The sequence below is a fragment of the Haliotis rufescens genome, unplaced genomic scaffold (genome assembly GCF_023055435.1).
Source record: "Haliotis rufescens isolate VD_foot unplaced genomic scaffold, xgHalRufe1.0.p SCAF_5, whole genome shotgun sequence".
Lineage (NCBI taxonomy): Eukaryota > Metazoa > Mollusca > Gastropoda > Lepetellida > Haliotidae > Haliotis > Haliotis rufescens.
Window position 1 is genome coordinate 47,073,154 of NW_025964223.1, and position 21,763 is coordinate 47,094,916.

Consider the following 21,763-nt stretch of genomic DNA (forward strand, 5'->3'; position numbering starts at 1 on the left):
AAGTGAATAAGAAATGTATGCATCTTTAATGCAACCATAATTATACCTTTTACAAATCAATCAAGCATATGCATAATCAATACCAAATCGTCTTCATGAGTTACAATGATTCACAAACTATTAAATAACAAAGAAAGCGTGTAAAATATTCACTTTCTATACCGGTTACATAATATTCTACACCAGATAATGATTTGATTTGATAATATGATTCACACATTTTTACATGATACATTCAATGCCGAGAACGTTGTTTAACGATATTTAAAGAAACACTATGCATCACCCATATTGCCCAGCATTACTGTACTGGATAAAGTTTTTGCAACACCGTGCTAATGAGAAAACAAATTTACAAAAACAAATTGTATGATTCAACAAACTGTCGAAGAGAGTATCCCCAATTTTGGACACAATAAAGAACAAATATCGAAGAGTTTAAACAGTATATTAACTGATATATTAGCAGACCTAAATTGCATTTCGTTTACAGCAAGTAGTGCCTTATTAGCTTTGACGTCTGGTGTACATGTATCAATACATTTGGTCCTTAAAGGTGTTTGTGAAAATGATATACTTAAACATTGTAGTAAGAGATCTTGATAGGATTACCATCCAAGAACCATTTCTTCATTACGTCGCAGAGTTCGATCTCGTTGAAAAATCCAAATTTGCTATTTTCGCCTAATAACCTGAAGAACCGATAATTTGCAAAACTAAGTGATGTAATAGGTCAATTTGTCTCCGTAGTCCAATCATCGGGTCGTCAACTAAACAAAAATCTAAAACAATCCTCTTTGGCCACTATTTCTAAATCGTGTATGTCTCAGAGGTACTTATTAAATTTCAAGATGTACAATGATGCTGTTCTGTAGTTCTGAACTTTAATATATCTGATACACGCTTGTAATGTACCAGTATATAGCATTTTGAATGTCTTCGTCATCGACGTTTGGTTCATTACGAATTACTTGCATGGTAAGCGAAGGACTTTGGTTTAACGCCGCTTTGAACACAATTTTAGTTACATCATGACGTATCATGAGAAATAGCATAGTGCGAATGAACCTGGAATTAGTGCGAAGCGGGATTCGAACCCAAAATCATAGGTTTCTTGCGAGACTGAAGGAAGCAGCTTAGATGACTTGGTCGCTCGAGCTACCCTAACCCTGTTGTGCTTCCTTTCATAAGACATATATACAGGATGGGCAGACAAATGTTAAGTTCGACAATGTTTATACATTTAACAATGTTTTTATTTGAACCTTCCATTACAATACAACGTACATGTTTATACTTGCACTTCATTTTCCATATTACATATAATCACTGGATTGTCTGGTCAAGATTCGATTATTTACATACCGCATTCATGTAGCTGTAATATAGCTGAGTTAAGCGCTAAACAACAAACAAACAAAACGTATAGTGTGTTGAATCTATTAAGAATGTTTATACATGTTTATGTGATATTAGTGGTGACAGTAGCGGGTAAAATAGTGAATATTACAAATTAATAAAAAATAAAATAAATAAAAATTATTAATCTAAAGGTCATCCAGAAAGTTATGAAAGTTAAGCTGCTGATGGATTATCAATGCCAATATCTATCTAACCTGCAACATGGATTCAGATTTGTAATCATACATTTAGGGGAGGATTATACTTGCAGAGTTTATGCGTATCACATATAAGAAACATTTTCAATTCCGTGAACATAGACCGACAGTCGACCTTGAAATTTGTCACATGATTTAGAAATGGAACTTGTTCATCTTCATGATCTTTCTCACGTTACATGGTCACATGTTTGTTATTTGATAATTTGTTGTTTTTTCGAAAAAAACTAAATTACAACAATCAACAAATCTATAGCTTATTTTTCAGGGATGACTTGTCAACTTTTGCATATATATCATTTTCCCCAATCGGAGGAGGCGATATTGTCTTGGTGGCTTTTGAAAGGTCAGAATCAACGTAGGGAAGAGGCTTTTTAGGGGCAGTGTGAACTGGTTGTTCCGTAGTGGTTGTAGCTTCTGACGACGGCTTTGGCTTGTTGACAAGGGCGTACATGTCAGTTGTCCCGTCTCGGTGTTCATCAATAGCAGGTGTTTCGTCGTGTTGTTTAGCTATTCTAGGTGTTCCGTCATGGTGGTCAGCAATACCGGGTGTTCCGCCTTGGTCATCAGATGTCAGGCCCAGAGAAATTTGGTCTTCAACCACTGGGGTGTTGTCCTGCTGCTCAGCAATGGCTAGTGGTTTTGTTGGATGTGTGTAATTGATCGCTGCTGAGGATTCGTATAGACTGTTTGTAACTGTGATGACGCTGGTCGGACCTTTCAATTCTTCTTGTTTGTCAACATGACGACCCCTGAGTGAAATTACAACATTGCATACTAATACTGCCGTGAACATAAGAACATGTAATACCAATTTCATGGTGACAGTTTAGTCGAAGGTGCATATTTATAAATTTGGCACTTGTCAATAATGCTAACTTCTAAAATACAATGTCTGAGGGACCGATCTTTTGATATTCTTAATGTTGGGAGTGTGTGTGTGTGTGTGTGTGTGTGTGTGTGTGTGTGTGTGTGTGTGCGTGCGTGCGTGCGTGCGTGCGTGCGTGCGTGCGTGTGTGTGTGTGTGTGTGTGTGTGTGTGCGTGCGTGTGTAGGGGGGGGGGGCTCGCTTGGAGCGGGGAGGGGGGGGGGGGGGGTTCTTGGATATGCTGAGATTTTGTTTGGAGGCAATTGAAATTTTCTTCACCTTAAGATACAAAAACTATACATGTTTTTAATTAATACTAGGAGCCAAAATATTTTGCTTTCTGACATTACAAACGAAATGCATTCCCTGCAATGTAACAGAGTGAATTCAAAATCTCAACATTAGAGAATCAGTCTCGAATATCTCTGAAGAGATACCTTAACGCGTGAAAGGTAAACTTGACTGAGGAACGTTATATGAATGGATAACTGAAAATCTGTGATGATACCAGGTGTAAGCAAAAAGGGTAAACATGTCAGGCTTTACTTACAGCACCTGCCATTAATACAATTTATAAAATAAGTTCCAATACGGACATGTGAAAACTCATTTTAATGGCATGACACACTGCCATTAATACAACAGCAACCTACTAGCAGTAAAACACTGCGTTTAACGCAACCACTAAACTACCTGCCGTGAAACACTGCTCTTAATACAACCACTAACCTATTTGCGGTGACACACTGCCTTTAATACAAACACCAATCTCTTGCAATGAAACACTGCATGTAATACATTCAACCACAACCTACCTGCCGTGAAACACTGCATTTGATACAATCCACAACCTACCTGCGGTGAAACACTACCTATAATACAACCACAACCTACTTGCAGTGACACACTGCCCTTCATACAACTATTGACTTACCTGCGGTGACATACTGCCTTTAATACAATCTCAACCCTACTTGCAGTGAAACACTGCCTTAAATACAACCACAACCCTACTTGCAGTGAAACACTGCCTTTAATACAACCACAACCCTACTTACGGTGGAACACTGCCTTTAATACAACCCCTAACCTACTTGCAGTGACACTGCCTTTGATACAACCACAATCTACATGCGGTGAAACACTGACTTTAATACAACCACTAATCTACTTGCAGTTAAATACTGCCTAAAATACCCTACAACCTACCTACGGTGAAACACTGTCTTAAATACAACCATCAACCTACCCGCGGAGACAAACTGCCTTTAATACAATCACTAACCTTACTGTGGTTCAACACTGCCTTTAATACAACCACTAACTTACCTGCAGTGACACAACACTACAACGACTACGACAAGGAGAATCAGGAGACCAGCACCAACACCACCGGCAACAGCAGCGACTGAAACACGCAACATTGTAGTTTTTACTGTTAGGCATATATATAAACTTGACGACTCATTTCAGACGTGTTTACGCAATTAGATCATGATTGTCCATTTTACTGACATGAACACGCCAGTGCTTAATAGCTGGATCGTAACGAACAAGGTTTTACTTACAAACCAATGACAGCATGGGGATTGTCAGGTTGAATAAGCAAAATATGTTTGTGTTGTTGATCATTGTTGCGTGTGCTGTGACATTTGATGGATTAACTACGACCTGATTCATTAACACTTATATCTCACCAAGGCGCCTGAGACGATGGTCTATACTTTTAACCGTTGCTTTGACTATTTTAAACTCACGAAAGGCGTCGGGTGAGACATTTTTCGATCATGAACATCTTCCCCACATTAGATTTCTATTTACTTCATTTTATTTCGCCGTTGATATGGATGTCGCTTAACTGATCTGATTACGAATAATATGTATACTTAACAACAAAAGTTCCTGTGACACCAATATTTTAGTGTATTTTTCAAACAAGTAAAGTTTGATTTTCAACATTGTAGTACATGTATGGAATCAAGTCACAAAAACGCAACTGCTACAGAAAAGCATGTATTCCAAACAAAAGTTAACTTTTATGCACGCCCCAAATAAGACATATATGTAGGGTAGTGTATAAAGTTACCTGTCTTCTAATGTAAATAGCAAATCCACCTAACCGAAACTGTATCAATATTGACAATGTATAAATCAGAATATTATTAAATATAACAGATTTAATGCATTGATTTGGTTATGATTTGTAGTAATACATAATGGCGTTCAACATTTTTTCTATATTTCTTAGTATATTTGTTTTAAATATACGTTATTTGTCAGTTCATTTAATATGCCCATACCAGGGAAAGATGAAACGGCCTGACTTGCCACTGTCGTGCTGTCCCTTTTACTGTTATCAGTTGCTGATTGAGTCTGTGTGGCATACGATGTTGATCGGTTTTCAAACGATGGCGTCATTGTCGACGTCAGGGTAGACCTTGGTGCATTTGTAGATGTCGACGTAGACAAATGCGTAGTTGCGCTAGGTGTCAATGTGGAAGAAAAAACGATTTCATCGGTATGTAGTGATGTTCTTGTTGTAGTTTTCGTTGTAGTGGTCGTGATTGGTACCGTTGTTGTTGTTGTTGGTGACGATATCGATGTTATTGTAGTTGATGGTTGCGGCGATTGTACCATTGTTGTAGTGGTTGGTGACGAAATTGATGTTGACGCTGATGCTGATGGTGTCCTTTCAGATGCCGTTGTAGTTGTTGTCGGCGATGATTGTGTCTGTGTTGTCGTAGAGTTAGGGCATGTTATAGCTATGTTGCCTTCTGCAGATGAAAGGAATATACTGCAAGGTTATGTCATTATTTCATGTGATGTCACAATATAGACATGACGAATATTGTAATTTGTGTCAATGATTATGTTCAAGAAAGGACGGGTGCGAATGTAAACGGCAAATAATTGTAAACTTGAAATTGTGTAGGTACGCGTGTTTAACCTATATTTGACCTGACATTTATGTGATAATCATATGGAGATGTGAGCTGCAATTCTCACACTGATCTGTCCACGAAAACGAACTAATTTTATCGACATAAAACACGTGTGGTGTTATCTCTGTTTCGACTGTAATGACATTGATTCTCTCTGTTGTACACTTGTACTATATTTTTTATGATCTATACATGTACTACGAGTGTTGTAGTGACTACCTACCTGATGGTTGTAACTCTACCTCAACACAACATCTAACATCTGTAGTGTTGTAGGCAAAGGCAAGCGTCGTGGTACCTGGATATATAAATTTAACTACCCTGGAAGTCCGTGTACAGTCTTCTGTTACGCCATCGGGCAGTGTCAGTGTTCCTCCACGGGTTGCTGTTTTGTCAGTCAGGGGAACGGGTTTAATATTCACTGACCCTGACGCATTTGTGATAGTCAGGTTACAGTCACACCGCTGTACATCACCTGCTGGAGACCCGTGTAGGTAGAAGTGACGGGCTGTGGATGAACCTCCACTGCACATCTCTACAACTGCAAAATAGTCATATTCAAGGGCAGTAGTAAAAATGCAGTTAAGTGATCCAAATCTCTATAATTATATTAACTGACGTCCAAGATAAACATTTCCTGTTGACATGAGTGTGTCTACAAAACTGACAAGACACTACATGTTGAACTGGCTTCATTCAATTTTGTTCTATTTTCTTGCAATATCAACATTCTAATGCCATTCGGACATTAGTTTATTTGTGTGAGGTTATGTTGATGTAAAGTTATATTTCAGACCATATTTTCTAGTGGCCTATACGTTATGCCATGGCGGAGTTATCTCCCTTCGTATTTTTCACAATATTGCTTCCCGTTTCTTTTGACGCTCGAGATTTGTCAACTTGGTATCCTTGCATTTGTTACAATCTATGTTGTATATGTATATAGATTCTGTGAGATTGTGATCTAATTGTGTGACATAGTCGGGGAGTTAATTTTGGGTAAAGGTTGTGAGAGGGATGACGTGTTACAGAGGGCTAAGCCGATTGTGTCTGTGTGTATGTTATTGTCAGATGGGTCTATTGATTGCACTGCAGACTTATATAATACTCTAAGGCGAATAAACGTACTGATTGTTTCATCCTGTTCCCGGTGTAATTTCTACATATGTAATCACTGATATGTATAAGTAGAGGTGTGTTTTCTTACCTTCCAATGCAGAGTTTCCCCCACAGGAGCTCCCTAAACAGAAAAAAACGTTTATGTTATAAATATACAATGTGACATGGCCAATATAATAATATTCCCTTTGTTTATCGGTTGAAGTCCGGATGCACCGAGCAACTATGTCAAAAGACCGAGGCCCAGGGGTATTTGTCTTCACATCCCTGTAACAATTACACGAAACAAACATTGAAGCTTATCGGTAATGTTTCAGTTAACCGTAGTGAGATTTTATATTTAAATATCAAACGATGCACGCAAGTAGACAATTTCCGTTGTATGTATTTCTGGAATCACTTTTCCATTTCGATTATCGATAATATGCTTGTTTGTTTGTATTAAACATATTTTATTGACATATATGGTCAATGGGATTGGGCAAAAGTTATCCAACTCAGGTGGCCCTTTCCCTACTCTATATGTACAGACATTGATTATACATATATATACACATATACATACACACATACATATACATACGTATACAGAAATACAAACATATACACATAATCATATATACACACAATCATACATACTCATACATACATACATACACATACTCAGATACATATACACTTATTACAAAGAGAAGTAACAAAGAGAAATATATTTACACAAGAACATAAACATAATGTTTGCAAGAGTAACATAGACAGTCATGCATAAGAATTGTCTATAGACACAGTTTACTTGTATGTACACATTAATCCAAAATACATGCAAAACTACATAATATAATTACACAATCATACATACACTTATGTACATGTACACATATGCATTCCTACACACACTACATGTACATACATACACATATACCCTTGAATACGCATGCATACATATATATACATACACATATTTACACACATACACCAGGATATGTATACCCGTAAACATTATGTTTACAGAAGGAGGCAGAGATACACATGTATTCATATACATGCATGCAGTTTATTCACTGATGGCGTAATTAATAATAAATGGTCGCAGAGCGATATTCTGTATTAATGATAAAGGGTTACTCGAATCTATTAGTCGACAGTATATATTTTTGAACGCTGTTGAAGATGAGGTTATTGTGACTTTCAGATAGGGATACATCACCGTAGAGAATATTTTGTATTGTACATGTAGTTCCAGCTTTTATAATGTTAGCGAACATGATCTTTCTGGGAATAGATTAATTGGGACATTCAAGAAAAAAGTGTATGTTGTTTTCACATGGGTTTCCACAAGAGCAGGACAAAGTATCAGATAAATTTACTTTAAAGAGGTCTGCATTTAGGGAACTGCAAGAATGCCTTAGGCGTGTATGTAAAATATTAGCTCTACGGTTGCCGATTGAGAAGTATGGAGGTGGAGCTGTAATGGTTGTTTTAATCATGTGTTTAAAATTTGATTATGATGTTGCACTTCTGTATTCAGGGGGTAACTCATTCCATAATTTGATTGAAGAAGGTATAAATGATTGTTGGTATGTGACTGTTCGTGCATTGCGGCGAATTCAGATTATTCTGCTTTCGTAACTCATATCTACTAAAAGTTGATACTTTGGGTGGTAACATGTAATATGTTTGAGGATGTCAGGGAAACTTCAGCATATTAGGGCCTGCCAAAGAAAACTTCTAAAAAATCTGAAACAAAACATCTGTAAAATATACGCTTTTTCCATGTTAAAAACAACTCAAAATCAAATTTTACATCATTCTTATGCAACTTTATACAGTAACATGTTGAATATGATGTCTACCCGACGACTCCCCACCCGCCCTCACTCAGAACTATGACTCTTAGCCACCTTTATGCTGTTTCTAACAAATTTAAGCTGATAAACATGTGTGTTTGTATATGGGCGAATGGCTATTTTTCAGGGCATTACCATTTGCAGAAGCCCGAGGTCTTCCATTAACTTCCCGACGAAGGAGGCCAGTTGAAATGATAGAGAAAAATAGCGTTACCGTTATTACAGCTAAAATGGATGGAATTTGTTATCAAATAGAAAGAAACAACAATATCGGTTTTGAAACATTTACTTCAATCAACACGAATGTCACTGACCCGCTTTTACAAATATGGAAACGTCATAGAACAAACCAAATGACGTCACTATTGAATGTGACGTCATCTATCCCTATCCTATGACGTCACCTAACAACGAGTGTGATAATGGCCCGTCGTCAAGCAATATGAGGGCATTATCAAGTTACAGTGGCCCGCTCATTTTTCATAACATGCGGGCGGTTTAATGATAATTTTATTACTTGCCCGTGAAGAGATCACCCGTCTAATAAACATACAGCTGTATTACACATTGTGTAATACCAAAACGCGTGCTTGTGTACTATCGGAACACGTTTCACGAACAAATATTGAAAGCTCTCAACATCTCTTGGCTTATTCAAAGACATTGCGTGTGGAGTTGATAGATCACTGAGAGGAGCCTATGCACACTCGATGACCCCAGCAACCTTGTTGCTAGGCTGACGTCACATGGCATTGTTTCGCCGATGGGTCTTGCAACAACATTCCACAAATTACGTCATCGGGTATTGTGACGTTATTGTAAAGTTTGAGGTACAAGGCCCGTTCCACAAGGCGATCGTATTGTAGCGCAACGACCGTCGTTAGTCTAAGTTAAAGTATGTGAGTTGCGATAGTCTAAGCCCTACGATAATTTTGTGAATTCTAAAGGTGGACCGTTGTATGGTATTAAATTCATACCTTTCAACTTTTGACGTGTTTGAAGTATTATTCTGTTAAACTCAATTGGACTATGCCGTGGATCGTGTAGGTGTCAGCTAGCCTATTCATACTCAACAGTATAAATCTAAAAACGTTGTAAATGGCAAGTAATAAATAAAATACTAAACTCGCTCCCGTGTAAAACCAATTTTATGAAACTCGTGAATAGTTGTGCTATCTGACTCGCTTTCGCTCGTCAGATACCAGAGCTATTCACTCGTTTCATAAAATTGGTATTACATGGGAGCTCGTTTAGTATTCTTTATCTATCCATTTTAGCTATAAGATGTGATAACATACATGACGGTGGTTCAGTGTGACTTAATAGGCATGTCATTGAACACGGGCAGAGACCAGGGCCCACTTGCACAAAGCGATCTTAGCGCTACGGCTATTGTAAGCCTATGTTAAAGTATGGGAGTTACGATCATTTTAGCGCTAAGATCGCTTTGTGCAAGTGGGCCCAGATGCAACCTTCACCGTAGACTTACCAATCGAGACCCAGCAACCAACGGATCTCTTCTAATCAAGGGTATCAAACAACAACAAAATTAATGAACAATGACGTAATACACCTCCAAGACGCTTACATTTGATGAATCTCAGTGCGTTTTACATCCTGTATTAATGCTTAGTTTGATAAACATGAGTGAATTTGCTTGCTCTACTTTTCACAACATTATTTATATCCCTTCAACATCTCGCATGATACTGATACAGATATAAAAGAAAGATAGGTCACATTACCTGTTTTGATCACAAACATAAGGTGACACAATCCAAGTGTGATATGTAGAGAGATCATCCTTGCCACACATCTGTTCTGGAATACAACGCATACGACCTTATGGCTGTGATGTACCCACTATCTTCATCTACTTCCTTGTTTGTGGGTTACGTACAGACCAGCCTTACACAGAGATAGCGTGGGGTATATTACACTGACGTTACCAAGTCACCCGGAAATGTCACGGCTATATAAGCGCTGTGTATAGTTTCAAGCGAACAAGACAAACAATGCCTTTATATTTACCGAACACAAATATGCTAGCAATGCGATTGCCGACATTGCCACTTATGGTAGCGATGTTTTATTTCTGATCGTTTACCTGTCCTGTAAAATTGAAGATTAAGTATATCATTGACACTGTTGTTCGTTTTTCATAATGGCGGTTGGATAGCCAAGTGGTTAAAGCTTTCGCCGAAGAGCCGGGTTCCATTCCCCATATAGGTACAATGTGTGAAGCCCATTTCTGGTTTCCCCCGACGTGATATTGCTGGAATATTGCTGACGCACTCGGTGTTCATAACAAAGCTCAAAATACATTATGTTTGTTTTTTCCATCAGCATGTTGTATTAGGACCTAATTGACAAGCTAACCACCTTTGCATAGTGGCATGCGTTATAGTTTACTTTACATTTATGACCATGTGTAATAATTAAATATTATCAAATATTCGTAAATGTCCTATTAAAAATATATATTGTCATTGCATGCATATTTTTCAGGTTTTGTGTATCCGTTTATCATTGAGTTTGACACTCAAATTGAGGAGTTGCCGTCTCGTACAATCCCGTTCTTGTAGGTTGCCTGTACCTACATTATGGCACAATACATTAATTTGATGTCAAACAACTTGTTTATCGTGATCAGGTCTCAACTGACTCTGAATTAACTTAATGTCACTGTTGCCCGTATAGGAAAAATATTTATCTAATAATATTTGTCACTGGTATATTTCAACGAAATTAGTTTTGGTATTTTGTAATTTTGTAAAATTTTGTAAAGATACATTCAACTGTTTATATCCCCTTCATCCCGCTATTGTAACACATATTGTATACATGCATATACACTGAACGCTTCTGTATTACATCGACTATAAAACTGAACAATTGCCAACAAAACACATTGAAATAATTCTATCTGAACATCCAGCCTATGTGTCCCTTACGTGAAGCGGAATATACCCTGCTTACAAGCTCAGGTTATTCAATTCTCCGTTTGTATGTTGATATAGATTCTCCCGACACAACTATTTCCATTACTTAAACGGAAACAATGTCTTACTGTTATTCGGACGTTCCTCCCACATGAAGCGGACAAGAAATGAAATGTTTGAAATACTTTTCAAAGCGGCGTTAACCAATATTCACTCAATCATAATACCCCTTTTGACAAAACGACGCTAATAGAGCTTGGTAAATAAGAATCGATTTCACAATAATGATTTTGATATATATATCTATATATATATATATATATATATATATATATATATATATATATATATATATATATATATATATAAAAATACTAGTTCATCAACCCTCAAATAACTGATGCCCCTTAACCCATATACGTAATTATGACATTTGTGTTTTATTGGATATAAAACTGACTCACATGGTTTGGTAGCAAGTACATTTTGATATTATTTAAATTCAAATTGAATGTAATACAGTCTAAACAGTATCTATCATCCTATTTCAAATATACAAGGTCGAATTTCCGAGGGATGTGACGAACATCTATTTTGAAAATTATCGATAATTATAACCCGACAACTCTAGATCTGCACAAGGAATTGCGCCGCCTAATGACTGGGCCAATTATCGATTTGTAAAATTGTTGGAGACCGGCATCAATTGAGAAAGCAATAAAACGAGTGTGCTGTATGTTTCTGTCAAAGTGCGTTGGGCGACAACGCATTAGTTTTTATTATTCCATATGATCATAGCTATCAGGTAAACAAACCAAGCTTAACATGTATGGAAACTATCCAAGCCACAACTGAACGAGGACACGGTTTGTTGACGTGACAAACATGTATATAACTATTTTCATCTACTCCATTGTGTGTGTGTGTGTGTGTGTGTGTGTGTGTGTGTGGGTGTGTGTGTGTGTGTGTGTGTGTGTGTGTGTGTGTGTGTGTGTGTGTGTGTGTGTGTGTGTGTGTGTGTGTGTGTGTTTGTGTGTGTGTTTGTGTGTGTGTGTGTGTACAAGCCAGTTTTACGAAGATACCATGTGTCACCGGGGATATATAATACACTGACATAATAAGCCAGTCACCCGGAAATGCAAAGGCTATGCATATGGGCGTATTCAGTTTCAAGTCAACACACAATGGTTTTTACGTTCACCGACGGCATTTATTTCAGCATTTCCATCGTCACAACGCTGTACTGGCCTTTGGCAACCATGCCTTACAATTTACCTGTATATTTGAAGATTTAGAACGCCATTAAAAGTATTATTCGTTGTTCACACCATAAACATAACAAACAAAACATGTAACCTTTCCATATGTATTTATTAGAGGTTTCTCTTGCAACTTATTCTCTTTGTTTGCATCGCTTTTTGATCGACCATGTCTTCTGGATTGACACTGTAAACTAATGTGTAACTCTTTCTTCTTATGAATAATGATAATAATCTCGTGAAATTGTGTTTACTATTATGAAGTACTCGCAAATTAGTTATCACAACAAGTCTAATTTGTGATTTTGTATATTCGTTAATCATTTAATCAAGATATCAAATATTACAGTTGCCGTCACTGCAGGTATATTTTAATGTTATTTGTTTATTGTGATGTTACATATATGTCGCGTCACAACTGACTGTGACTTGACTAATTCACTAATTCACCCATATGAATGCCCTGTTGCAGGAAAAATATCAATCTAATCTATCACACTGAAAATAAGTCTCTGTAACATGTGAACAAAATACGCTACATTTGACTCAAGCGGCAGGTTAATTCAGTTCCTGATTTCCTGAACATTCTGCTGTAGTCATAATTTCACGTTATGTTCATGTAAATGCACGATTTTACATTGCCATCCTTCTTAAAAATAAACGCTTTGCAACCACAGACTTGGAAATTACTGTACCTGCCAGCCAACCGTCATTGTCATTGGCGTACATGTGTAGAATATCTCCGTATAGCGCTCGGGGTATTTGAATGTATTTCGTACAGTGTTCGCCACGCGAACATTAATTTTGGGATGCTAGGGTTTGTTTATATTTGAATGATACAACCAATTCTGTGTACTGGTGATTGTCGTAAATGCTTGTCGAGTGTAATGTAAATATCAAGGAGTGTACGTATATATGTGAATATGAAGACTCAATGATACACCGTGCATGATATGCATAAACATGTGTATGGATACCGAACTTGAGTTTTCGGATTTGGAAAATGACAAGTATTAATCGAAGCTGGAAACCTCTTCATTGAAAACACACCAGGTTTATCTTCATTTTACCATGACAATGACAAAGCAAACTCTTTGGTTATAGCGGAAATATTTAGGGAAGTAGCACTCGTTGAGTCTAATATATTCAGTGTGGTCTAGTGGTAGAGCGTCCGCCCGGAGAGCGGAAGGTCCGGGGTTCGATCCCCGGCCGCGTCATACCAAAAGACGTTAAAAGATGGTACTTGTTGTTACCCTGTCTGGCGCTCGGCATTAAGGGGCTAAAACAAGGACTGGTCGGCTCGGAGTCGGTATACTGTGTCTGAGTGGGGTATTCATGTTAAACTTCGGCATGGTATCTCAGTGTGTTAGCGCTATAAATCGGCATCAGTCCGGACTAGTACACGCAGCCACACACACACGTGCATGCACGTCGCTATATAAGTGCAATAATCTTGGACGCGACGTTAAACCCAATTTCACCTCACCTCACCTAATATATTCAGTAGGTTAAAAGGTCGAATTCAGGGATCACTGAGAAGATGGTTTAATTACACATATAGATCAAATGTTTGTCTATTTGTTTTTTAACGCCGCACTCAGCAACATTCCATCTGTATGACAGTGCTCTTTAATTAATCGCGTCTGATCCATAAACATCGATCTTCGCATGACGTGCATCAACCAGGTCAGCGAGCCCGACCACCCGATCCCTTTAGTCTCCTCTTACGACAAACATGGGTTGCTGTAGTCCTAAGACAATGAAGGTTTGCGAACACGGATCTTCATCTCTTGGGGACATCTTCTAGAGTCATCACTGCGATACAGTATCACGGTAAAGATTTCCTTAAAGTGATAGTGTATTAATTTTGTGTTATTAAAAACAAGAAGATATAATTTCATAATTGTTTATGTTTCTCAATGGCTTGATGAATGTACACGTCACTGGCGATGCAACCAAATCTATTTCTAACATATTTAATAAACATTTTGTGTTCTAAAAATAACACTGCTTGTGGCGTTTCTTGCGGTCTATTACTCAAGCGGATAAATATCACTTTGGCTAGCTCGTCGCCCTTAAGTTCCTTGAAATCAGCTATACTTTTAGCACGCCTCAAGTCGTCCCGTGTTTTATTTTCAAGAAATATCTTCTGGGCGATATTATGAAATATGTGCATATAGTATGTGTACGCGTGTTAGTTTGGATGATCACGTATATTTCTATTTCCTTTCAAATCCAAAGCGATGAATCGGAAGTCAATCCATCAATGTTGGGTGTGTCAATATGGCGATGTGAATAACCAATAGCGAGCTAAGAACCTGTCTTTGTTGCGTAGATGCATAAGATGCATAAACTTTTCTGTATTGACAGATTGAACTTTATGCAGCATTTAGACAATGGAGTAATACAGGGAGGAGTAGTGCGGGTCAGAACCACTCAGCTGTAGAACGTTGTAAGTAGCAGCACCACCAGACGACAGGAACACACTCATTCATAATGATCTCAGAGAGTTTTCTCTGGTTTCCTTATGTCACATAAGATAGATGGTGTTGAACAATTTGTCAACAGTGTCACGTGAATTTCGAAATGTGTGTCAGACTGATGTTACTTAACATGTTGTTTGTCATTTGTTTCTTCAACAAATAGGGGCGGTCGGGTCTCTAGTCACGCTGAAAACCCGGGTTCGATCCCCGACATGGGTACAATGTGTGAAGCCAATTTCTGGTGTCCCCCGCCGTGATATTGCAGGAATATTGCTAAAAGCGGCGTAAAACCATACTCACTCTTCAACAAATATTTAGTTTTTTTCATTGTAAATTGCAATTACACACACACACGTTTGCCGAGAGACACCGATATCAATATATATGTCCTAACATGTGCACTACCAGCCTTGGTGTCCTGTCATAGTTCCATGTAGACATAGAGAGATGGTGTCATCGTGTGATTTGAGTCTGATTATAAGGTACCTAGTGAGGACAGATTGATGCAGACTACACCCTACGCTAGGCACTGTAATATATAATATACACACTCCTGACATACATCAGTGCACTCAGTGTCGTTTAACTGTTTACCTCATCATACATTAACCAAATACATGGTCACAATTGGAAAAAAACTAGGGGTTAGCATAGTCGTCCATCTCAATGTTGTAATAATCCTTCACTCCACGTTCTGCAGGTTGTGTTTAAAGTCGTTCGTACATGGTGTCAGGTGTGGTCACATTGCTCCTGTCCAACCCTTCATAGATGGAGCCACCATCTGTTTGTGCTGACACAGACTGTTGACAAGTATCTCTATGTTCATAGTTAGACTGTCTTTGTTTTCTGTAAAGACAAGAACACGTGTACGGCACCGGCGATATCCAGTGCTTGACAATGATGTCACTCTCAAGACCACCGTATGAAAGTTATTTAACATGATCTTCCATCTAACCCATATTATTCAGATACGTGCACTGTAGTGGACGTGCCGGCATTAAAAGGGACAACATTTTGAGGTCCTCTGTGACATGTCCGTTCGTGTTGTGGTATTCACTTAACGAACAACACATTGAAGGCAACTATTGTAATATTAGTGTGACATAAAGTGAACCTAGCAAGTCAGTCTAATTGAGATCAACACTTATTAATGATATCGATAATCATGTACCTTATCAGTAAGACAGCCATCACAACAATGACAGCAACAAGGATCGCAACTATCACCCATCCGGCAATGAAGGAACCTGAAACTGAACACCACACGTAAAAGAACATTTATATGTGTTTCGATTTTATAATGGGAAACCACTTTTGCAAATACTGACGCGATGTCCTTATTGGTGTTTTATTGACAATTAGATTTTATCAACAATGTCCCATGGATAAATTTGCCAGTTTCTGTCAGAGTTATGTGACACTGAGAATGCGGTCCATGGCCTAGATTTTTGAAACGATCGTAGCCCTAAAATTATCGTAAAGCTATCGTAAGGAAATCGTAGGCTATCGTAGCGTATTTTAGAAACTATCGTAGCTCTAAGATATCTTAAGATTGTCGTAAATCTAAGATAGCCCAAAACCTGTCGTAAATTTATTTTGTCTTCGTCCAAGATGGCAGCATTCTTTGCCATAGATATTTTGTCGAACAATTAGTCTGCTTTACGCTCAAACATTGACATTTCATTTTGTTAAACTGTGTGATTCAAATAGACACTTCGAAAACACGAAGAACGCATCGAAGATTTCAAGTCAGAAATGTTCTTAATCGCGACAGCGATCCACATAACTATGGAGTCGATAGCTTACAATATATTTCTTTCCGAGACCATGCTGAAGAAGTGTGAAACAACATACCTTTTCGATAATTTTGGAAGGATAAAAACGGAAGGTGTCGGCAGGCTATAGTAATGACCGTGACCTTATAGATAACTCAGGAGAAGCTAATTAGTTCATACTCTACCTGAGAGTGGTTTCCCTTTATATTCGACCGTCTAGGCCTTGCTCAATGTTACAGTTTTCATAAAGCGCAGAGTTCCGCTGTTATATTTTCTGGATCGCATATGCGCAATGCTTTAGTCTATATTTTTGCATTTTATAAAGTTATTTCAATCTACATGTGTGATGAAGTGCAAAACCATAAGCGTTTATCATCAGGTTTTACATCTAAATGGTGTGGGACGAGCGGTTTTAACAATTGAATATTAACTATACAGTGTAATATTTACTGATTTAACAAGGAAATACATGTGATCAAATATTTGTGTAGTATATTCGAATGAAGAATATATAAAATATTTTTCTAGAAAAAGTAATTGTGTTTTGTTTTCTTTTAAAAACAACACGTAGGCTATCTATGTTATTGAAAGACAAATATTGGATAGCAAGTGATTAACTACTGTCTGTTGAACAACTGCATTGTTTAAAAACAGGTGATTAACGGCATAGATATATTCCATTACATATAGCAATTTTTTGAAATTTTGAAAGCAAAAGTTACGCACAGATTTCGTATCGTATTGTCAAGAATGGCGATTTGCAAAATCAAATAAAAAATGGGTTCACATGCTCGTAATTGCCTTTCACTTACCGATACATATTTGCGACTGGCTTCATCCTTTCAGTAACAAATCAGATCTTACAACGAAAAATAGACATATCGTATAAGGTTGTCGGTCTTCCTGTGTAAACAGCAAATACGCCTAACCTAAACGTTATCCTTCAGTTTTGTACAAATCAGTATATTTATTTATGCCACAGATTGAATTATGCATTGATTTTGTTGTGATTTGTAATAATACATCATGACATTCTACATATTATCTAGGTTGTAGTTTCAATTGTAATTATTATTTGTCGGTTAGATTGAGATGTTCATACCAGGGAAAGATGAAAGAGTCTGACTTGCCACTGTTGTGCAGTCTCTGTCATTGTTATCTGTTCCTGATTGAGTCTCCGTGACGTATGAGGTTGGATGGTTTTCCGAAGATGACGTCATTGTCGACGTCGGCATAATTGTAGATGTCGACGTAGAAAATGAAGTTGCACTAGATATTGATGTGGAAGAGAAAGTGATGTTATCCGAATGTAGTGGAGATGTAGGTGACGATATCGATGTCATTGTTGTTGTTGGTGACGATTGTGTCGGTTTCGTTGTGCAACCAGGGCATGTGATACTTATGGATCCTTCTGCAGGTGGAAGGAATATACTACAAGAGGTGATACGATTGTTACTTAAAATTTATGTTGACGATTATATTAATGTAAAGCCTGAATATATACCGTGAATACTGAGATTGTGTATGTACGTGTATTTTCCATATAGTTATATCGACATAACAATACATGTATTCCCTCTGTGTCGTGTTTCGATTGCAATGCCATTGATTCTCTCTGTATTACACTAGTCTTGTTCTTTACCACCTGTATGATCTACAATGTATACACGTTCTGTAATCGTTGCAGTGAATAACTTTACCACCACACAATGCCTGACATCTGCAGTGGAGGCCAGAAAAACACTTAGATATATTTCATCTAAATTCTGGTGATGGTATAAATATTAATTGAATCATGATACAATCATATCTAAAGGTGGGGTGTCATTCACTCATTGATCTGTTCACGAAATCATTTTATCGACATAAAAAACACGTGTGGTATTATCTCTGTTACGACAGCAATGACATTGATCTTGTTACCTCAATTAAGTCCAAAATATGTACTAAGTGCTATGTGTTGTAGTGACATCCTACCTGATGGTATTTACTCTACCTCCATACAACATCTAACATCGGTAGTGTTGTAAGCAAAGGCAAGCGTCGTGGTACCTGGATAGAAAAATACATAGACCCTGGAAGTCCGTGTACAGCCTCTTGTATCACCATTGGGCAGTGTCAGTGTTCCTCCACGGGTTGCTGTGGAGTCAAGTGTCAGTCAAGGGGACGGATGTAAAATACACTGACGATGCAGCACCTGTGATAGTCAGGCTACAGTCACACTTCTGTACATCCCCTGCTGGAGTCCCGTGTAGGTAGAAGTGACGGGCCGTGGTTGTGCCTTCTTTACACATCCTCTACAACTACGAAATATGCTAGTATTGCAATATGTTATGGTAACGATTATATATACCGAAGTAAGACGATTGTTCTTTATAATCTTACTGACACACAATAAACGATCTTTATCACAATGTGTACGACATCGACTCGGTTACTAGTGGGCCAAGCGATTACCGTTGATATGATGCATGTTGAAATATCAGTAATGAGTTGTATGTATATATTTACATCGTTGGGTTATTACCTCTCAATGCCGAGTTTCCTCCACATGCTCCCACTGTAAGAGACAAAAGAAAATAACGTCATTTATATTTTTTTGTTGTAGGAGAAGGAAGAAGACACAAACAATATACCAGTTCTGTACACTCACATTATGCAATTATGGCAATGGCAATTACGTTAAGTATGTACTTGGTGGCGAACATATAGTTTATGATTGGTATAAGTTTAGAGTTAAGACGAGGAGAGCAACTTGTTTTTATTGGGAGTGTTCCACTAGAGGGTGTACATGTAGAGATGCAGTTAACACCAATAATAGTATCATTACTGCTTTCAAGAAGCAGCACAACCACTTGCCTGGCCATGACAAGATTGCCGAAGACAGGATTTTGGTTGATCAGAATTATGTGATCTGTATATAAGAATAAAACCATACACAATTGGTAATAAATATTACATGTTAAGTATTGTGATCTACATGTACTAAAACACTGATAGAAAACTGATGTATTAAGTCTTATTTCACTTATTTCACTGAAATAAGCCCATTATCAAGACCCCTGAGGAAGTAGTGGGCAACACCCGCCACTTAATCCGTATGTTGTTATACCCCTACCAATGATGGGAAAGTGGGGGGGCACACCGTGTCAGTAGCACCTCACAGCATGTCGGTAGAAACTATAAATATAATAAGAGAATTCACCTTACCTTCCTTGATCATACTCAGATGAAACAAACAAATCATAATACGTCGAAATGCCATACTTGATCCAAGTTCGTCTTTCATTCACAGGCTACAACAATGTAACACCAGCGATACAGTAACTGCCTCTTGTTCTAATTCCCTGTTGACGTCCCAAGGCCAGTTGATCATGAATAGTGTGTTTAACAAGACAATGTAAACAAATATAATGTACTCAAGTCATCCATAAACGAGCGGACCAAGAAAAAAAGGATCATCGGTTAGTCGTTCTTACAACATATTCAGCTACTATTAAACTATTATATATCTACTAGTATATTTGATAAACACTAACTCTCTTATCATGTTTCCTATTACTCAAGCAGGAAAATACCACACTGAATCGCTCGTCGTGTTTAACGTCCTTGTATATTGTATTCTCGAGTGATGAAACACTCTTCTCGGTCGTCGTGACCCACACTGACACAAACCAGTCTAGGGGGTGCATTTTGTCAAGCTTGTAAATTCAGGGGGCTGCATGAGCAGACAATATTTAAATGTGGGACAGCAAATATTGTACTCTGACATTCGTTGTTGTTGAGTTGTGTTCCTTGTGCGTTGGTTCAAATCACAAATTCGACTTATGTTTCTTGATTTCTCAGCACCATACCCATGCCCTCGGGTTTCACCAAAGTCGTAAACTGCGCTAAACTAACTTTACTCTCTAATCCTACATACTGTCTGATGTGTACATGCTTGGTTTGCATAATCACTGAAAATAGCATACCGCGGCCTGCTGCACATGCTGCCACATGTACCAGACCTGAGTTATAGTCTAGGACATTCGTGACGACACAAGTTGATCGTGATGTGTGGCGAACAGTCATGACAATTACTTTGTATCTAACACATCGTTGGATACATCGCTACCCTGAAACTAAGGTGATGCTGGTGTCAGAGGCTGCAGCCGAGGAATGGAAGAGGGGAAAGGTTTCCACGAGCAGTTGTCCCTACACTGTGCTGATGTCAAAAAAACTATTTTTCTATCCCACTCTGTCACTGATTTCATCTGCCAAGTTTATTACATGACTCATATCAATCATTAGGCAGAATAGAACTATGTGTAGTGTGCCTTTCGCCTTCTCCCACCACGGTCGCTAAAGGTTGGGGAGGCTCGTTTTGGAAAAACCTAGTATCGTCAATGTGCATTTTTCAGTGATTACTTATTAATATATTGCCTTCGTCTTGTTTGGATATTTTTCATTAATATAATGTTGTTATGGTGACAGAAAAACGTGTGGCTTTCAATTTATATTCATGAAGATCATTGGCCCATATTCACAAACTTGGCAGAGTGTGTTGGTCAGCAACATATATCAAAGGACAGCATATGTATTGCTATACATGTAGGCCTTAACCAAATACACTTTATACACAAACATTGTAAACTTAGTAATTATATTTGCATTAGTAAACGCCGTTATCATGTGTAACTTAAGCTGTCTTAGCTGTACAAAGAGTTTAGATAAGTATTTATAAAGTGAAGATTGTATTTCAGACAGATCATCTCAAGAAGATATTCGTCTTCAACATTACCTTTTTCACATACTCAGCATAATTGTAACTGAAAAACAAATAGGTGAGGTTAAATGGGATTTAATTAACCTCGCGCTCTGGATTACTTCAATGGGCATCGTGCGCACTCGCGCACGGGTGTGTGTGTGTG

The 21,763-nt window shown here is 37.9% G+C and overlaps 1 protein-coding gene across 2 annotated transcripts; it reads right to left on the minus strand.

Moving 5' to 3' along the window:
* Positions 1 to 44: 44 nt before the first annotated feature.
* On the minus strand, positions 45 to 20,361 carry LOC124137139 (flocculation protein FLO11-like). 2 transcript variants are annotated; one of them, XM_048384376.1, is made up of 7 exons: positions 20,059 to 20,361; positions 10,140 to 10,215; positions 6,636 to 6,668; positions 5,652 to 5,969; positions 4,787 to 5,260; positions 3,816 to 3,894; positions 45 to 2,371 (listed from the first exon to the last, which is right to left on the minus strand). In XM_048384376.1, exons 1-7 carry the CDS (start codon positions 20,140 to 20,142, stop codon positions 1,870 to 1,872), a joined length of 1,566 nt encoding a protein of 521 aa, XP_048240333.1. In that variant the 5' UTR covers positions 20,143 to 20,361; the 3' UTR covers positions 45 to 1,869. The 2 variants fall into 2 exon arrangements, with proteins under 2 accessions (XP_048240333.1, XP_048240334.1); XM_048384377.1 differs by having other exon boundaries at positions 20,064 to 20,360.
* Positions 20,362 to 21,763: the final 1,402 nt, after the last annotated feature.